This window comes from Gossypium hirsutum, chromosome D01, assembly GCF_007990345.1.
Source record: "Gossypium hirsutum isolate 1008001.06 chromosome D01, Gossypium_hirsutum_v2.1, whole genome shotgun sequence".
In the NCBI taxonomy this organism is placed as follows: domain Eukaryota; kingdom Viridiplantae; phylum Streptophyta; class Magnoliopsida; order Malvales; family Malvaceae; genus Gossypium; species Gossypium hirsutum.
The window spans coordinates 3232378-3252850 of record NC_053437.1 but is presented as its reverse complement, the minus strand read 5'-3'; the positions used below and the strand labels follow the sequence as shown (position 1 = coordinate 3252850).

General features: G+C 34.9%; 1 protein-coding gene across 1 annotated transcript; it reads right to left on the bottom strand.

The window, feature by feature from the left end:
- Positions 1–12277: 12277 nt before the first annotated feature.
- Positions 12278–14685, bottom strand: LOC107936170 (scopoletin 8-hydroxylase). Its single transcript, XM_016868844.2, has 3 exons — positions 13258–14685; positions 12811–13156; positions 12278–12681 (listed from the first exon to the last, which is right to left on the bottom strand). Exons 1-3 carry the CDS (start codon positions 13875–13877, stop codon positions 12430–12432), a joined length of 1218 nt encoding a protein of 405 aa, XP_016724333.1. The 5' UTR covers positions 13878–14685; the 3' UTR covers positions 12278–12429.
- Positions 14686–20473: the final 5788 nt, after the last annotated feature.

Genomic DNA, 20473 nt, shown 5'->3' with positions numbered 1-20473 from the left:
AAATTTAAAATTTTCTTAAAGTACCTTATATTATTTATTTAAGATATGTTGAAATTTGATTCCTTAAAAAAAATTTGATACCTTCTAGAATATTTAATTTGAAAATCTAAAGGGATAAATATCAAAATTATACATGAATTTTAGTCTATTATGCAATGTTATATATGAATTTCAATTTTGTACAATTTTATACCTACAATTTTAATTTAATTAAATTTTCACAAATTACTAACAAAATTATTAGTATAACATCATTTTAAGTTTATACGTGCAACAAATAACAAACAATTATATTTATTCAATAATTTTATAACTTTTGAGGTCTTCTTCAACAACAGCAACTATTGTTACCTTATTTTATTATTGTATTTATTTCTTCAATAAATAATTATATTTATTTTTTCAACAAATATCAGCTTCTGTATGTACTCTTCAAATAACAATCGGTTTTCGTTCAAATTTGCTTTTTCTTCTTTTTGTCAGAATTGGAGATTGTAGCAGCTTCCTTCAATTTATAGACTGCTAAATTTCTTCAATGGTAAAACATTTTGTCATACGTAAACGCCCAATACATTGTCTTGCTGAAAGTTCAAAACCCTTCACATCCTAAGTCAATACAAAATTAAATCTTTTTTAAGTTGATAATCATCCATCCATGTGCCCTAAACAGTCCTCATTCCCTTTTAGTAGATCCATCATACAATTTCATTGCAATCAAACCCTCTGCACATACTGTCGAAACTATTTTTGAAAAATAATGATTTTAGGTTGTCGACTTTAAAAAAATAAAAATTTGGGAGTCGCCATCAATCTTTTATTGAGGTGTAATTGGATCACCTAAAAAACGGCTTTCGTCTACGAGTTTTAGAAAAACGGATCCGGGAGTCAGTTACGTACGAGGAAGGATTAGCACCCTCGTAACGCCCAAAATTGGTACCTAGTTAATTAATTAGTATCTTAAGGTCGAGAATTTGGAAAAAAACGTAATCCTTAGCAAAATTTAAAAGGCTACGTATTAAGACCATTATTATTTCAAAGAAAGAAGATACCACACCCAATGCGTTAGGGCACAGCATTCTAATTTTCCCCAAAATGAATTGGGCCAAAATACTTGTACAATAAAACTTAAAAAGAACATCCACTCATCCAAGATTTAAGAAATCACACCCAATACGTTAGGGCACGATTCCTCTAGAATCCCAAACTCGGAATATTTCCTTTACTTTAAAAGAACATCCACTTATCCAAGATTTAAGAAATCACACCCAATACGTTAGGGCACAATTCCTTTAAAATCCCAAACTCGGAATATTTCCTTTATTATTTTTAAAAAAAATCATCATTTCGAGAAATCAATGCGTCACATCCAATACGTTAGGACACAACGTGTTCAATTCCCAATAATGAGTTTTTATTTATTTTTTGATTGAAGAGAAATGCTCGATTGTCAAATTTAACGAAGAAAATCGGAACCCAATACGTTAGGGCTCAATTCCCTTGAAAATCCTAAATACGAACATTATCTCAATTTTAAAGAAAAAATCTATCTTTAAATTTGAGTAAAAAATGATGTAACGTGATTTTATACATACAAATGCTATAATAATAACAATAATAAATACATCATCGACATAAAAATAATATAAGCAAATGAACAAAACGAAATAAAAAAAAGGTAATCCATGACATGTAAAATATTAAATGTAAACACAATTATACAATGGATGGGATAGCAAACAAATAAATAAGGATCAAAAGATGTACACATGGAAATTATGAAGATTAAAAATATACATATAATTTACAAATAAAATTTTAGGTTATAGAATTTATATATAAATACAACACATAATATACTTATGAAAATAAGGAAAAAAATAAGTATATTTTAAAAAAAGGAAAAAAAAAGGTGAGTATTTAATCACTTAAAAACGTAAATATATACATATATATATATGATAATATTCATTTAAAAAAAAAGAAAATATTCGTTTTTTAAAAAATATATATATATGTGTACATATAAAAGGAATATATATAAATAAAAAAATTAGAATAAAAATAATAATTACACTATTAATTAATAAAATAAATAAAAAGAACATAAAAAACTAAATTGAATTGCAATTAAAAAATCTGGGGTAAATCCACAAATAAATAAAAGTAAAAGGACTAATTTGAACGCGCGAGTTACGTAAAGGGGCTGGAAGGAAAATTTTCTCTTCTCCTCTAAAACGGCGCCGTTCAAAAGGATTAAATTGGAATTTAAAATAAATAAAAGGGTAAATTAAAAAAATAAAAAAAAAACTTAATTACAAAAACATTAAAAGGTGGAGGGGCTAAATAAAAATAGAATAAAATTCGCAGTGGTATCACATTCTCCTTTTTTTTAAAATCGTAAATAAGTAAAAAATAATCGAACGAAAAAAATAGTAAGCCACCTTTAAAAAACTACCAATCGTTCTTTTTTTTATTATTTCTCCTCCCTCCCTTTTCTCTTTTTTTTTTAACAATGAAGGGAGAGACCTCTATTTATAGCTGAGCCTCCCCAAATCCAACGGTACAGATCAGTTACATCAATGGCTGAGATTAAAGGGTATCTACAAATTAAATCTCTAAGATTACAAAATCATATATTCTAAGATTGCATATCATATCTAAGATTATATATCATCTCTAAGATTGCATATCATATCTAAGATTGCATCTATCATATCTTGGATTGCATATCATATCTAAAATTGCATATCCTCAAAAATTATGTTTCCATATGTGAGCCCGGGTTAAAATTGGGTATTACAACTGCCCCTCTTTGCTCGTTCTTGTGTAACAGGGACGAAGCAAAGACTTTAAAAATACCCGATTTTGTCCGGTCCTGCTGGATCTTGGTACTCTTCTTCTTTAAGTAGCCTCATTCCTTCCTACTGCATCTTCAAAGGTATAGGAATTAGTGCTTCAATATACTCCACTGCAACTTCAGGGAGATAAGATTTGCCATCTTCAGTCTGCCTCACTGTAACTTCAGGAGGATAAGACTTGCTTCCTTAGTCTACTCCACTGCAACTTCAGGGAGATAAGACTAGATGCGATCTGCTCTCTGCAACTTCAGAGAGATAAGATCTGTGATTTTAATCCGCTCTACTGCAACTTCAGGAAGATAGGATTATCGGCTTTAATCTGCTCCACTGCAACTTCAGGAAGATAAGATTTGCCATCTTCAGTCTGCCTCACTGTAACTTCAGGAGGATAAGACTTGCTTACTTAGCCTTGTCCACCGCAACTTCAGGGAGATAAGATTAGATGCGATCTGCTCTCTGTAACTTCAGAGAGATAAGATCTCTAATTTTAATCCGCTCCACTGCAACTTTAGGGAGATAGGATTGTCGGCTTTAATCTGCTCCACTGCAACTTCAGGAAGATAAGATTTGCCATCTTCAATCTGCCTCACTGTAACTTCAGGAGGATAAGACTTGCTTACTTAGTCTTGTCCACCGTAACTTCAGGGAGATAAGACTAGATGCGATCTGCTCTCTGTAACTTCAGAGAGATAAGATCTGTAATTTTAATCTGCTCCACTGCAACTTCAGGAAGATAAGATTTGCCATCTTCAGTCTGCCTCACTGTAACTTTAGAAGGATAAGACTTGTTTACTTAGTCTGCTCCACTGCAACTTTAGGGAGATAAGACTAGATGCGATTTGCTCTCTGCAACTTCAGAGGGATAAGATCTATGATTTTAATCCGCTCCACTGCAACTTTAGGGAGATAGGATTGTCGACTTTAATCTGCTTCCCACTATCTTGGAAAGATATGATTTGTCGTTTTCGATCTGCTCCACTACTGCTTAGGGAGATAAGATCTACAATCTTCAACCTACTCCGCTGCTGCTCAGGGAAACAAGGCTTGGTGGCTTAAATCTGCTTCCCACTATCTTGGAAAGATAAGATTTGTTGTCTTCGATCTGCTTCACTACTGCTTAGGGAGATAAGATCTACAATTTTCAACCTTCTCCGCGGCTGCTCAGGGAGACAAGGCTTGATGGCTTAAATCTGCTTCCCACTATCTTGGAAATATAAGATTCGCCATCTTCGATCTGCTCCACTACTGCTTAGGGAGATAAGATCTACAATTTTCAACCTTTTCCGCTGCTGCTCAGGGAGACAAGGCTTGGTGGCTTAAATCTGCTTCCCACTATCTTGGAAAGATAAGATTCGCTGTCTTCGATCTGCTCTACTACTGCTTAGGGAGATAAGATCTACAATCTTCAACCTTCTCCGCTGCTGCTTAGGGAGACAAGGCTTGGTGGCTTAAATCTGCTTCCCACTATCTTGGAAAGATAAGATTCGCCGTCGTTGATCTGCTCCACTACTGTTTAGGGAGATAAGATCTACAATTTTCACTGATCTGTTCTCTGGGGAACATGACCTGTATAATGAACCTATATTATGCCTAAGATTAGGATGGCATGATCTAAATGCGTCAAATGCTCCTAACTAGACATGTGCGAGTGATGTTTGCATGAATGTTTTTTTAAGAGAATGATCCCACCTGGGTTGTCATTGTTCGAAGGTTATTAAGGCTTTAACACTGACGTGCTACAACGCTTTCTTGCTTGGGTAGCTTTTCTGAAGAAATATTTAGTCAGGTTGCCCCCACTGTAAACCTCAAAATTTAATCCATTGGGGCGCAAAAATTCATACCATTGTTCTCCCACTGTAATCCAAGGGTATGTGACTTTTCTTCAATTCTCTCCTATCACAACTCAAGGATATAGGATCTAAATCTTTCTGGTCTCTTACACCATTCCCAGGGTGTCGTACCAAAGGCTCATGCACAAATGAAGGCTCTCTTCCCTGAGGTAACCTCTTTCTATTGCCCGGTGATCATTACTTTGTCACCCACCTGACGTCTTTTCATTTTGTTCGATTAATGTTTTTTTAACAACAAAATCCAAAGAGATAGTCTTCATTTAGACTCTTCCTTCTCAGATTTCTAACCTTTTTAAAACTTGGTGCGTTCTAAACAATAGTCCTGTTTTAGGTTCCTGTATTATTTAGAAACTTCTAAAGTAATATGCAAAACCTCCCTTGTGAAAGTTTTATTAGTCCATTAATCATTATTCCAATGCAACATGTTTGCTAAAAGGGTACAACAATGGATGAGAATACAATTGGTTCTGAACATAGCTCGAAAGGAATAAATTATCAACAAAAGTAGATAAGGATAGCAAAGAAATTGATTGGGAATATGTATCTTGGAAAAGAATGAAATATTCCAAGAATAACAAATTCAATATAAAAAAAATTGGATGCCCCAGATATCACAGCTTGAACTTCTCTGTACAAACTTTCTGAAGACCCTCCTGAGTTTGACATGTTTTTGAGAGATCTACAGTACTCTGTCGATGCCTCAAGATGTCGTCTACCCTTTCCTGTTGATTCAAGTATAGCAAGATCATCATATGCCCCAATCTGATCAAAATTTGAACTGCTCTGATCACTTCATGCCCCATTTAGATCAATATTTGAGCCGCCCTTTTCGGGTTTTCAACTCAAATCCCCTTTGGTCTCAAGGCGTCCTTTGCAGATTTTCACCTTGGCCTCTCCTTTTACTTTTTCTTTTACTTTTTTCCTTTTTCCTTTTCTTTTTCCTCTTTTTTTTTGAAATATTTTTTGATTGAATCTGAACTCATAGGATTAGGCATGTCCTTGTTATCCCTTCTGATCGATGCTTTTCCAGATAAGGCCCTCAATATAAGGTCCTTCTAAACTTGGATAAAATTATTTTTGTATGGGAAAGATCCTCTTCAATACTAGGTCCCTCTCAAGGAGTTCTCTAGTACGGACCCTTTTTTGTGAGCTCACATCATTTTCTTTTGGCGCATTTGACCATGATGGATAACTTTGAACATTCCTCTTCAATTAGATCTTAAAACTCAGAGTGAAAGAATCTTGCCTTCAATAGGCAAAACCACGATAAGCCCAAGAGAAAGTCATTGCCCCGGCAGAGTTTTTTTTCTTGCCATCTTTTCTTTGGGCAATATAGCATTAATCGTGAACAGACTGCAAACTTTTGATATTGTGCTGTTGTTCAAATTTAGTACATTGTCAGATATGATCCTTTTGGCGTTCTATATGATTCTTCAAGAATTGACATTCGAAGCAGCTTCCACATATTTAGTAAAGTAATTGACGATCACAAAGATGAATTGATGACCGTCAGACTCTTTTGGCGAGATCGACCAAATGACCTCCATGCCCCACATAAGGAGAAGTCATGTACCCTGATAATTCTTTGTAGGGTGAGATCCATTTTCCGACTTGTTCTACCATCCTTAACAGGTCCAGAAATAGGCTACGATCTATGACATCTTCAAAGTTATGAGATCCCTCTAAACACATGTCTCGCTCAGAAGGAGATTCTGAGTCAATAGCAGCGTCACTCATGTCATTGATATCTAAGGACTCATAGTAATTGCAAAAGAATATACAAAAGAATGTGTGAATTTATGAATGATTATTTATACAATATAATTATGAACGAAAGAATGATGTGGAAGAAAATCCAAAAGAATGAAAGAATAATTACTCGCAAAGAATGAAAAAATATTGGCTCAAATGCAAAGATGTATGTTATTAGAATAATGATGTTCAGACATGAGCCTATTTCACAAAGGAATTCCTATTGTTTTTAGGCTAAAAGCAACAAAAATGTTCTGAACATTACTCTAAACAAACTCTAAAGACTACAGAGATTTCTTCCGCAATCCAATTACTTAGAACACTCCCAAATTTTATAAGGGTAGGCATCTAACAAGGTCCCTTTTCAATTGTGTCTCTGTATGTGAACACTTCTCAACACCTCTTCATATATTGCATTCATACCATTATCAATCATGATTGGGTAGCGAATTTCCTGCATTAGATGAGTCATCCAACTTGACAATACCCATGTTGATGAATTTTTCAACTAGCTTTTTGAAGGCAATGCAATTCTCTATTGAGTACCCCGTAATTCCCGCATAATAATCGCATTGTGCACCTGTGTCGTACCATTTGGGATACGGGGGCTGTGGAGGTTTCACATGTAAAGGAACAACAACATGCGTATTGAATAAGCTTTGATACAGCTCTTTGTACGACATTGAAATTGGCGTGAACTGGAGCTTTTCAGTACCTGGCTTCACATATGATTCTTGCTTTAAAGGAACCTGCTGGCTGGTTTCTATCTTTAACCAGCCCACAGCGATTGGTCTTGAGTGGCCCTTGTTATATCTGCCTTCATTTTTCCCCTTATTCCCTTTCTTCCTTGAGGCTTTTATAGTATCTGGGTGCTCTACCTTCACCTGTTTTATTTCTGATGAATTGTCAAGAGCAACAGGATTGGATTTTGAGTTTGTCAGGCGATATATTGGTGTCAATGTACCAGTCAGATATTGTCGGGATCTGATAGTAAAGAGTGCCTCTTGTGGACATGCGTTTGGTTGGGCCTGAACACTTATCAAGGTAAAATCTGGAGAATATATAGGGTCCTCATTATCATCCCCAAAGTGAGCCTCTGGGCTTTTCCCTTTACCCAATAACTGGGTTAGCTGGCTCATATTTATTTGGAATTCTAGTATCTGATTCCTCATTTCTTGTTGAAATTCAGTCAATTGCTCTTACATCTGTATTTACATTTGCTCTATTCTCTCCAATCTTTGGTCCATGCCTCCTGACTTTGCTCGGGTACTATAACGGTGTTCGGTTGATTGGTTGGTTTCTAGATTAACTGAGGAATGATGTAAATTAATTAGAATCTTTTAATGTTTTTAAATGCATATGAAGTAATGCAATGCATGAATGCAAAAAGACGTCAATTTTGATTTAATTCCATATAAGAAAACCATACTAGAAAGCAAATTTCTTTACTAAAGCGAATTACAAGTAAGACTTTGCCCTAGTACCCAGAACTCTGATCTTCCTAAGTACAAAACTAATTCTTGCCCCCGATCCGATTCTAATTCATACTTCATACTCAGCATGTCAGCCTGTACTGCTAAAATATGAACGTAATCAGCTACTTCTCGAATCTAGACCACAGCTTCCTTCATAAGATGATCTCTGCTCCTAACTTGACTCTGAAAGTGGTGGAGCTATTCATTATTACTACTTTCGTTTGCGTTCAAGTGCTTGATCTGGATCTCACAATTTTGCAGCACCGTTTCTAGCTCTTCCAAGGAATGCACTTGCTGTCCCTCTTTTGCTTAACTCGTGCAGTGACCCACTACTCACTCATCCCTGTTATACCTATCAGCTTCTTTGAAAAGGTTGGCACATTTACCGTTCTCGAGTAAACTCTATCCACTTGAAACTTTGAATATCGGAGTAAAGCCACATATTTTTCTATCGTAGGTACCAAATCGACATTCCCAAACGTGAAGCAACTGTAAGTAGGATTCCAAAACTGGGCGAGGGCTCGAAACAAATGTTTGTCTACCTTCACATCAAGCAAATAAGGCAAGTCCCCATAATTGTCGTAAAATAACTGCCTAGCCTCATTATTCCATTGATTCCAAATTTCTTTCAACTCCTGCAAATTGTTTTGAGTTACACTGATGCGAGTAAAATCCCATAATTCCGATACATACCCATCGGCCAGGCTATCACCTTTTTCTTGCTGCGTTGTTTCAGACCAAGTTCGGACAGCCGCATTGTCCTCCATTTTATCAAGAAACCCTTTTTCCATGTCAAGCTTTCTATCTAGCAACCGAATCTGAACTGACGCCTTTTATGATGAAATGAAATGCCATGTCATGCAAACAAAATAAAACACAAAAGGTCAGTGTCATATAATAATATAAAATATAATCAAGAAACAGTAAAACACCTAATCGGATGTCTACTAGGGTTCAGTATAGTTCTACCTAGGGTGGATTCCTAAGGTTCATTATATGAAGTTTAGCTTCTAGGGTAAAGGTACCCGAACCAGCAGATTCCTCAATCCTCACCCATTATAGGCTCATATGGATCGAGTTCGGCTCAGGGGAATACATTTCCCTATGGCAGCACGGAGATGAAAATCTCACGAAGACATAGGTACGGATGTATCCCGGAAACAATCCACTACCCTACACGAAGGTGAAAACCTCACGAAGGCATAGCTTCTCACTCCCACTTAAAAGGGTAAAAATGTTCAACTCATGAAATGTATAATGCAAACAATATTTAAGGAATAAGATAATGAATGCGAAAGGATGTTATGATTTTTTAAAAAAAAATATTTTTCTCGACCGTAAGACAAAAATAAATCAACTTTGTGGCTCAACTCTCTTCTTTTTTTAAAAAAATTTCCCCAGCGAAGTCGCCAAGCTGTCGAAACCATTTTTGAAAAATAATGGTTTTAGGTTGTCGACTTTAAAAAAATGAAAATTTGGGAGTCGCCACCAATCTTTTATTGAGGTGTGATTGGATCACCTAAAAAACGGCTTTGGTCTACGAGTTTTAGAAAAACGAATTCGGGAGTCAGTTACGTACGAGGAAGGATTAGCACCCTCGTAACGCCCAAAATTGGTACCTAGTTAATTAATTAGTATCTTAAGGTCGAGAATTTGGAAAAAACGTAATCCTTAGCAAAACTTAAAAGGCTACATATTAAGACCCTTATTATTTCAGAGAAAGAAGATACCACACCCAATGCGTTAGGGCACAGCATTCTAATTTTCCCCAAAATGAATTGGGCCAAAATACTTGTACAATATTATTTCAGAGAAAGAAGATACCACACCCAATGCGTTAGGGCACAGCATTCTAATTTTCCCCAAAATGAATTGGGCCAAAATACTTGTACAATAAAACTTTAAAAGAACATCCACTCATCCAAGATTTAAGAAATTACACCCAATACGTTAGGGCACGATTCCTCTAGAATCCCAAACTCGGAATATTTCCTTTACTTTAAAAGAACATCCACTTATCCAAGATTTAAGAAATCACACCCAATACGTTAGGGCACAATTCCTTTAAAATCCCAAACTCGGAATATTTCCTTTATTATTTTTAAAAAAATCTTCATTTCGAGAAATCAATGCGTCACATCCAATACGTTAGGACACAACGTGTTGAATTCCCAATAATGAGTTTTTATTTATTTTTTGATTGAAGAGAAATGCTTGATTGTCAGATTTAACGAAGAAAATCGGAACCCAATACGTTAGGGCTCAATTCCCTTGAAAATCCTAAATACAAACATTATCTCAATTTTAAAAAAAAAATTCTATCTTTAAATTTGAGTAAAAAATGATGTAACATGATTTTATACATACAAATGCTATAATAATAACAATAATAAATACATCATCAACATAAAAATAATATAAGCAAATGAATAAAACGAAATAAAAAAAGGGTAATCCATGACATGCAAAATATTAAATGTAAACACAATTATACAATGGATGGGATAGCAAACAAATAAATAAGGATCAAAAGATGTACACATGGAAATTATGAAGATTAAAAATATACATATAATTTACAAATAAAATTTTAGGTTATAGAATTTATATATAAATACAACACATAATATACTTATGAAAATAAGGAAAAAAAATAAGTATATTTTAAAAAAAGGAAAAAAAAGGTGAGTATTTAATCACTTAAAAACGTAAATATATACATATATATGTATGAAAATATTCATTTAAAAAAAGGAAAATATTTGTTTTTTTAAAAATATATATGTGTGTACATATAAAAGGAATATATATAAATAAAAAAATTAGAATAAAAATAATAATTACACTATTAATTAATAAAATAAATAAAAAGAACATAAAAAACTAAATTGAATTGCAATTAAAAATCTGGGGTAAATCCACAAATAAATAAAAGTAAAAGGACTAATTTGAACGCGCGAGTTACATAGAGGGGCTGGAAGGAAAATTTTCCCTTCTCCTCTAAAACGGCGCCGTTCAAAAGGATTAAATTGGAATTTAAAATAAATAAAAGGGTAAATTAAAAAAATAAAAAAAAACTTAATTACAAAAACATTAAAAGGCGGAGGGGCTAAATAAAAATAGAATAAAATTCGCAGTGGTATCACATTCTCCTTTTTTTTAAAATCGTAAATAAGTAAAAAATAATCGAACGAAAAAAATAGTAAGCCACCTTTAAAAAACTGCCAATCGTTCTCTTTTTTTTATTATTTCTCCTCCCTCCCTTTTCTCTTTTTTTTTTAACAATGAAGGGAGAGACCTCTATTTATAGCTGAGCCTCCCCAAATCCAACGGTACAGATCAGTTACATCAATGGCTGAGATTAAAGGGTATCTACAAATGAAATCTCTAAGATTACAAAATCATATATTCTAAGATTGCATATCATATCTAAGATTATATATCATCTCTAAGATTGCATATCATATCTAAAATTATATATCATATCTAAGATTGCATATCATATCTAAGATTGCATATATCATATCTTGGATTGCATATCATATCTAAGATTGCATATCCTCAAAAATTATGTTTCCATATGTGAGCCCGGGCTAAAATTAGGTATTACACATACAAAAGAAATACTTGCATTTAACTACCATATGGCTGCATGTTTCGATAACGAGACCTTCCTGTTTAACTTTGTCCATGGAGATGGAAATGGCGTCAAAGGATAGTGGACTAAAATGCAAGATGTGACATACTACCCATTGATTTGTCGAGGCTTGAAGGCCTAGATGTTAATACTGCCGGTTCCAATGTTTGTTGCAAATAACTGTGGAATCAGGTATTGTACTCCATACTTCAACCAAGAAATTTATATTAGATTTCTCGTAACTTTTTCAAGATCTTCAGTATATTACACGATATTATAATCTATATATGATTGATGAAGACGTTGAATCAAATAAAGATATTTTCTTAGAGTTCTAATGTGTTTTTGGTAATTATCACATTTGAGTTGCTTTTACACGTCACATGTCATTAGTAATATCATGTAAGTAAACTTCAGATGTTGAGACACATTCAATAATATAGAAGTATAAGTTGCCAAAATGAAAATAAAAAAAAATTAGGGGGGGTCAGTCAAACTTCTGTAATCTGTAATGTAACTTGTACATAAATAAAATGTTCAACCACACACTACAAAAAAATCTGTTATATAAGTACATTTATATCTGTGGATTATTTTTTTAATTATACGGAAAAGAATTGTTACCGTCAATATAAGACTTCATATACTAACAGATTAAATTTATCGAGTGTAAATCTTGTTTATACTCTCAATCTCAATCACAACTTCTTATTTAAAATAAATAAATAAAATATGATGAAGATTACAATAAATCATTATTTAATTTGTTATCAAATATGAATTTTTGTACTAAAGAGGATATAACATACATCTTAAAATCTATTGTGAATGAATAAAATAACATATTATCTTTTTCTTCAAGAAAAGTTAACTTTTGCAAAGTCAAGAGATTTTTTGCCATCATGTGCGTTCCCAAAAAAGCTATTCATGTAATCTGAAAATAAAAATTCTCTATAATGAGCCATCCCATCTTTCTCTACCACTTGAGGTAATGGTGCAACCTTTTGTGTTGCTTGAGGACTTGTAAATATTGGTATAGACACTCGAGATTTTGTACTTGTGGTTCGTACTCTATGCTCTGCACTTTTATATCTTCCATTACTCCATATCTGAATAAAAAATATTTAAAAAAAACATTAGTTAAGTATTAGACTAAAGAGTACCATTTTTTAAAACTTCCATTTATTAAATTTCTCTATAAATGTGAAAAAAGAGTTAAATAAAATATTGACTCGGACCTGTAACATATCGCCGATGTTGATGACTAAGGCACCAGGAATAGGAGGAATCTCTACCCACTCTCCTTTCTTTTCCATATCTATATCTTCAGGAACTTTTACATACAAACCGCCAATTCCATCTTGTAATAAGATTGTAAGAGTACCCATATCGGAATGACGTCCTACTCCGACTGTAAGTTCAGGATTAGGACATGTTGGATAAAAATTCATGTTAACCATCTTCTTTCCGATGAATGCATCGATATTTGAGTCATCTAGTTCCACTCCTAGATTTGCCATCAAAGCATCAAGCAATTTCTTCACCATCTCATGCGACGTCTTCAAATATTGAAGAGCAACATCCCTACAAAGGGAATATTGATATTTACATCAATCTCTCGTTAATTAGGTTTCAAAATTTCAAGGGAAAAGGAAAAGAAATGTAGAGCATATATATTTCATTACCTGCACTCCATAGGCCACTGTTGAAGAGCTTCATTCTCATTAGTGTAAGCCATGCTAATATAGTCTTTCCATTCCAATGCTTTCTCTTTCTCGGGCACAAAACTAGTCCCATATTTCACTAATGGGGATGGACTCACCTCTTTGCGATAAACAGCCTTTCTTTCTGCAGGCAATCCAAAGAAGTTATGTGCGGTCTGCTTAAGGGCGTCGAGTAGTTGTATGGGAACTCCATGGTTTACAACTTGGAAGAATCCAAGAGTCTCAGCAGCTCTAACAATTTGGTTGGCCACTTCGTCATGCTCGGGGCCATCGAGCTTCGACAAATCGATCGGTGGTATCTCACATTTACTTGCATTTTTCTTATTAATTTGCTCGGCAGGTGGTTGAATGTAAGGCCGAGGCACCTTTGATATGCCAGAGTCCACTATTCCTTTGACTCCATTTCCATCTCGGACGACAAAGTTAAAAAGAGAGCTCTCATCATCCAAACTTGGAGCCATTAGGGTGTGAAATGTGAGTAATGCTTTTGTGGTATTTCTTTTGTATGTGCAGAGGGTTTGATTGAAATGAAATTGTGTGATGGCATCAACCAAAGGCAAGGGGATCTGTTTATAGTGCATGGATGGAAGATTATAAGTTATAAAATCCTATTTTTTTCTGTTGACATTTGTGATACAAATGGTTTGAACATTTCCGGAAGACAAAGTACGACCATTTTTAGCTTTGAATAAATTTAGGAATTTATGAATTCAAGAGAAGTTGGCCTATTTGAAGAGAACAGCAGCCTCTATAACGCAAGACCCCTCCAAAGGCTATAAAATTACATCCTTTTAACACTTTCTTCATAAAAAGAGTTTCATAAATGCATATTGGTTGAATTGAAACTATAAAAATATTTCTAAAATTTCAAGTCAAGAATGATATAACAAGATATCAAAGACTAATCTACAATAAAGAGCATTTTCATAACCTCTATACAGGAACAAACGTTAATTCAAAACTCTATTTATGTAGTCTGACATTCTGTATATTTCTAGAGTACTTCAAACCTCTAAGATTTTGTGGATTAATTCAAACTACATATTTATATTTATAAAAGTTTTCACATGAACCAATTATTGAAGAGATATATAGCAATTGTTTGATGGGTTTTTTTTTTTTTTAAGTTTAAAAAATATAATTTTATAACCTTTGGAGCGGTCGTCTTCAACAATAGCGGCGGCTATCACCGTCAAAGAAGCCTCTACCTGTAATTCCAATAAAGAATGGAGTATATCATTATTCTTCAAATAATAATCGGTTTTTTTCGTTAATTTCCATTGTGACAATTTTGCTTAACTTTTATCATCGGAATTGGAAATTGTAGCAACTTCCATGAATTTATAGACTGCTAAATTTCTTCAATGGTAAAATAATTGTTTAAGTAATATTTTTGAGAGTATTGTCAAATGGCCAGAGGAAATGTTAAGATAATGTGTTTAAGATTGCTGCAATTTAAATTTTTTCTGTTACTAATTTTTGAATAATTCTCCTTGACTTTAGGAGATTAGTTTTTTGATTTGTTTGGTATATTGTTACCATTTTTTTAGCAGATTTTTAGAACCTCTTTTTTCTATTTTTAGCTTGAACTTTTATATTTAAATAGTTGAGGTGCAAATCAATTAATATATTCTAGTCTTCAATTATTTTTCTACTTAAAAACTTCCCGTCTCTTCTTTCTGCTTCAAATCTCTCGATCAACCATCAAAGTTCGAGTTCTAAACACCAACAAATTAGTATCGGAGCTGTTTTCTTGAGGGATCTGTAAGGTTATTTGCGTGTTAAGATGGAAGGAGGATCCAATTTTTCAGTTGTTGCACCACCAGTCTTCGATGGAGACAATTACCAGATGTGGGCAGTTCGCATGGAGACTTACCTGGAGGCTTTGGATCTTTGGGAACCTGTAGAAGAGGATTACGAGGTCCCACCTCTTCCAGCAAATCCTACTGTGGCACAGATTAAAGCACAAAAGAAAAAGAAGACAAGGAAATCAAAGGCAAAAGCTTGCTTATTTGCAGCTGTGTCTCCAATGATTTTCACACGAATAATGTCTCTGAAATCAGCAAAGGAAATCTGGGATTACCTCAAGGCTGAGTACGAAGGAGATGAGAGGATTCGTGGAATGAAAGTCCTAAATCTAATCAAGGATTTCGAGTTGCAGAAGATGAAGGAGTCTGAGCCAGTGAAAGAATATTCTGACAGACTTCTCAGCATTGCCAACAAGGTGAGATTGCTTGGTTCTGAGTTGAATGACTCTAGAATCGTAGAAAAGCTGCTGGTCACTGTTCCAGAGAAGTTTGAAGCCACCATTACTACTCTGGAGAACACCAAGGACCTGTCAAAGATCTCTCTTGCAAGAGCAAAGAAGATCTATGAGGCAAGAGGGAGTGATAGAAGGTGCATTACCTGTCAAGCATCAAGACAACAACAGGTATAAAAAGAAGAAAAATTTTAAGAACCCATCGACGAGTGGAGAAAATTTATCAGGCAATTATCAGAAGAGCAAAAGAGGAGGTGTCAAGAAATCCTACCCACCTTGTAACCATTGTGAGAAGAAAGGTCATCCACCATTCAAATGTTGGAAAAGACCTAACGCCAAATGCTCCAAATGCAATCAACTTGGACATGAAGCAGTGATTTGCAAGGTCAAAGGCCAGGTGCAAGAAGTAGATGCCCAGGTAGCTGATCAAGAAGAAGAAGATCAATTGTTCGTGGTTACTTGTTTCTCGGGCAGAGAATCAAGTGAGAGCTGGTTGATTGATAGTGGGTGTACAAATCACATGACGTATGACAAGGAGCTCTTCGAGGAATTGAGAAACACTGAAGTCAAAAGAATGAGGATTGGAAATGGTGAGTACTTGGAAGTCAAGGGAAAAGGCACAATAGCTATTACAAGCTATGAAGGTACAAAATTCATTTCAGATGTTTTATTTGTACCTAAAATTGATCAAAATCTCTTAAATGTTGGCCAGTTACTGGATAAAGGCTATAAAGTGCTATTTGAGAATAAGCAGTGCTTGATCAGAGATGCTAATGGCAGAGACTTGTTCAATGTCAAAATGAAGGGAAAAAGTTTTGCTCTTAATCCAATGGAAAAGGAGCAAATGGCTTTTAAATCCAGAGTTAGTGCTACTGAGACTTGGCACAAGAGACTTGGGCACTTTCACCATCAAGGATTACTTCAAATGCAGTCGAAGAAGCTAGTGAAAGGACTTACAGACATTGATGATGATCTACCTCATTGTCAAGCTTGTAAATTTGGGAAACAACATAGACAACCCTTTCCTAAACAAGCTTGGAAAGCCTCGAAGAAGTTACAGCTTGTTCATACTGATCTTTGTGGTCCTCAGAGAACGCCTTCGTTAAATGGTAACCTTTATTACATAGCCTTTATTGATGATCTAACAAGAATGTGTTGGATTTTTTTGTTGAAGCAAAAATCAGAAGTTGCTGGTGTGTTATGGAAATTCAAAGCTAGAGTTGAGAATGAAAGTGGATGCATGATTCAGATTTTAAGATCTGATAATGGCAAGGAGTACACTTCAGAAACTTTTAATAGGTTTTGTGAAGAGGCTGGAATTGAGCATCAGCTGACGGCGCCATACACTCCACAATAAAATGGAGTTAGTGAAAGGAGGAACAGATTCATAATGGAGATGACTCGATATATGCTTCATAAGAAAAGTCTTCCAAAAAGCTTTTGAGGAGAAGCTGCAAACACAGCTGTGCTCTTGCAAAATCAGATTTCAACAAAAGCTGTGAAGGATCAGACGCCATTTGAAGCTTGGTATGGTTACAAACCTTCTTTAAAGTTCCTTAGAGTGTTTGGCTGCCTGTGTTTCACTTACATTCCACAGGTCAAGCGTGATAAGCTTGACAAAAAGGCAGAAGATGGCATTTTTGTTGGGTATAGCACTGTATCTAAAGCTTACAGAGTCTTTCAACCACACACTGGACGTATTATTGTGAGCAGAGATGTTTATTTTGTTGAAAATGAGCAATGGGATTAGAAAGACTCGATCAAGACAAACCAAACTTCTAGTGCACCAAATCGTTTTACCATTGGCAGCACGTTAGAACAGTTTGAAGATGAAGGGCAAGATGTTTTGGCTAATGATGCACCTGTCAGAGGTACAAGGCTGCTCTCTGACATTTACCAAAGATGTAACATGGCTATTTGTGAGCCTGCAGGGTATCATGATGCAAAAAACAGTCAACATTGGATGGCTGCAATGAAGGAGGAGCTTTCGACGATCGAGAAAAATAAAACTTGGGAGTTGGTTGATTGACCTCTGGACAAAAAGATAATTGGAGTAAGATGGGTGTTCAGAACGAAACTAAATCCCGATGGTTCAGTTAACAAATTCAAAGCAAGACTTGTTGTGAAGGGATATGCACAAGTCTTTGGAGTCGATTATTCAGAAACATTTGCACCTGTTGCCAGGCTTGACACTGTAAGGTTGCTGTTTGCTCTTGCTGCACAAAAGAACTGGAAAGTTTTTCAATTAGATGTTAAATCTGCATTCCTAAATGGAGTCTTGCAAGAAGAAATATTTGTTGAGCAACCTAAAGGTTTTGTAAGCAGAGGCAATGAAGACAAAGTTTACTTGCTGAAGAAGGCTTTGTATGGCCTAAAACAGGCTCCACGAGCATGGTATAGTAGAATTGATGATCATTTGATTGGACTTGGCTTTCAGAAAATTCAATCTGAGCTCACACTGTATGCCAAGCATGAAGGTACAAACACTTTAGTCATTTATCTTTATGTAGATGACTTATTGATTACAGGGAGCAATATCGATCAAGTTAATCAGTTCAAATTGGAAATGCAAAAAGGTCTTCAAAATGACAGACCTTGGTTTGATGTCTTATTTCCTTGGCATTGAGATCAAACAAAGCCAAGATGAAGTGTTCATCTGTCAAAGAAAGTATGCAAATGAGATACTTAGAAAATTTCATATGGAAGATTGCAAAGCAATGAGTACTCCTATGAATAAAAAAAAAAGCTAATCAAAGATGATGGTTCTGCTAAAGTCATTGAAGCTGAGTTCAGGAGTTTGGTAGGTTGTCTAATGTACTTAACAGCAACCAGACCCGACATCTTGAATGCTGTAAGTATTCTCTCTAGATTCATACATTGTCCCAATGAGACTCACATGAGAGCTGCAAAAAGAGTTATCAGATACATCAAGGGGACCTGAAATTATTGAGTAAAGTTTTCAAAGCATAAGGAATTGAAGTTGATTGGTTTCTCTGACAATGATTGGGGTGGCTCAACTGATGATATGAAGAGTACCTCTGGTTATTGTTTTTGTCTTGGATAAGGCATGTTCTCTTGGAGCTCGAAGAAGCAAGAAACTGTAGCTCAATCCACTGCTGAGGCAGAATTTGTGGCTGCAATAGCAATAGTTAACCAAGCTCTCTGGTTAAGGAAGATTCTTGTTGATCTAAACATGGAGCAGAAGCAAAGCACAAAGATTCTAATTGATAACCAGGCTGCCATTGCAATCTCTAACAATCCAGTCTTTCATGGGAAGACTAAGCATTTCAACATCAAGTTATTTTTTGTTCGAGAAGTTCAAAAGAGTGGTGATGTGTCTCTTTGTTACTGCAAATCTGAAGATCAAATTGCAGATATCTTCACCAAACCATTGCCACTTAGCAAGTTTGAAAGCTTCAGGAAGAAACTTGGAGTTTGCAGCATCTAAACAAGGAGGAGTGTTAAGATAATGTGTTTAAGATTGCTGCCATTTAAATTTTTTCTGTTACTAATTTTTGAATAATTCTCCTTGACTTTAGGAGATTAGTTTTTTTGATTTGTTTGGTATATTGTTACCATTTTTTTAGCAAATTTTTAGAACCTCTTTTTTCTATTTTTAGCTTTAACTTTTGTATTTAAATAGTTGAGGTGCAAATCAATTAATATATTCCAGTCTTCAATTATTTTTCTACTTAAAAACTTCCCGTCTCTTCTTTCTGCTTCAAATCTCTCGATCAACCATCAAAGTTCGAGTTCTAAACACCAACAGGAAATTTCAGTTCATAATAGGGTTGCCTGGATATCTTGTTATGGAGTACCGCTACAATCATGGAATGTTCAAACCTTTATCAACATTGCCGAGAGGTATGGTGACTTCATAGGAGTTGATTCTGCTACTAGGCATTTCAACTCTTTTGTAAGGGGAAATGTTCAAATTATTACGGATGGATCATCAAAAATTGATGAGATTATTCGCCTTAAGAGTGGAAATGCTTTTCATGATAAAGGTCAAACGATCTGCATGGGTGACGACTCAAACTCAGATGATTTCTTATCGTCCAAGTCAGGTAGCTCGGATGAGGATTGTTTGGAGAAGAGGGGAGTTGAACAGCCAAGATTGGAAGATGCTCCGATTGAGAATGGAGATAGGCTATGACATTTGCATGGGGAGTATCAAGTGAAGAGACGGGATTGATTGGAAATATGTGCTTAGCTCTTGATTCTTGAAAGTGTAAAAAAATTTAATGAGGGTGTCACGTCCTAAATTTTTATTGTAAACTTTGCATGGTTGTAAAAAAATTGAATTACTTTTGCGATTTGAGTTTCATTCTCCTCTCATGTATAATTTTTATTTTCAATATTTTTGGCCAAAAATACTAGTGTGTCGTCCATATGCTTCTAAACTCTAGTATATAGCATATTTTTATTTGTTATTCAGCCTCTTTTGCTCTCTTTTTTCTCCATTGTTGTCGCTCATTCCCTCTCAAACCTTGATCCTTTCCCTTCTGTCCCTTCTGTTCTCCTCTTCTTTCTCCATTGAGGCTGAATCTCTGCTCTCCCCATTCTCATTTTCTCTATTGCCGCACCTTTGTTGTCGTTTTCCACCACTGTTGTCGTCCCCTTGTGCTTTCTCCTCTCATCATCTATTTGTTTTTCTTCCCTACTGTGGCCGAACCTACTGTTTATTTTTAGCTGAATCTCATTTGGTTTTTGGTAAGTGATCATTCTTGTTACTATATTGTTCGTTATCGTATATCTGATATATGAGAAGAGTAAGTTGTGATGGATAGATTATTTCGAGATTTGTTAACATAAGAAAATCTATTACAATCCCACTAAAACAATAATAAGATAAGCTAAATACAATATAATACTAACAAGTAATGTAAACATGGATTCTTGGGTGTTAAGTAATCC

Excerpts from the sequence above, each read along its gene's own strand:
- LOC107936170 (XM_016868844.2), bottom strand. The coding sequence starts at position 13,877 with ATGCACTATAAACAGATCCCCTTGCCTTTGGTTGATGCCATCACACAA. Across the intron at positions 13,157-13,257 it reads CAGTGGCCTATGGAGTGCAG|GGATGTTGCTCTTCAATATT; the intron begins GTAATGAAATAT and ends TTCCCTTTGTAG. Across the intron at positions 12,682-12,810 it reads ACATCGGCGATATGTTACAG|ATATGGAGTAATGGAAGATA; the intron begins GTCCGAGTCAAT and ends TTTTTTATTCAG.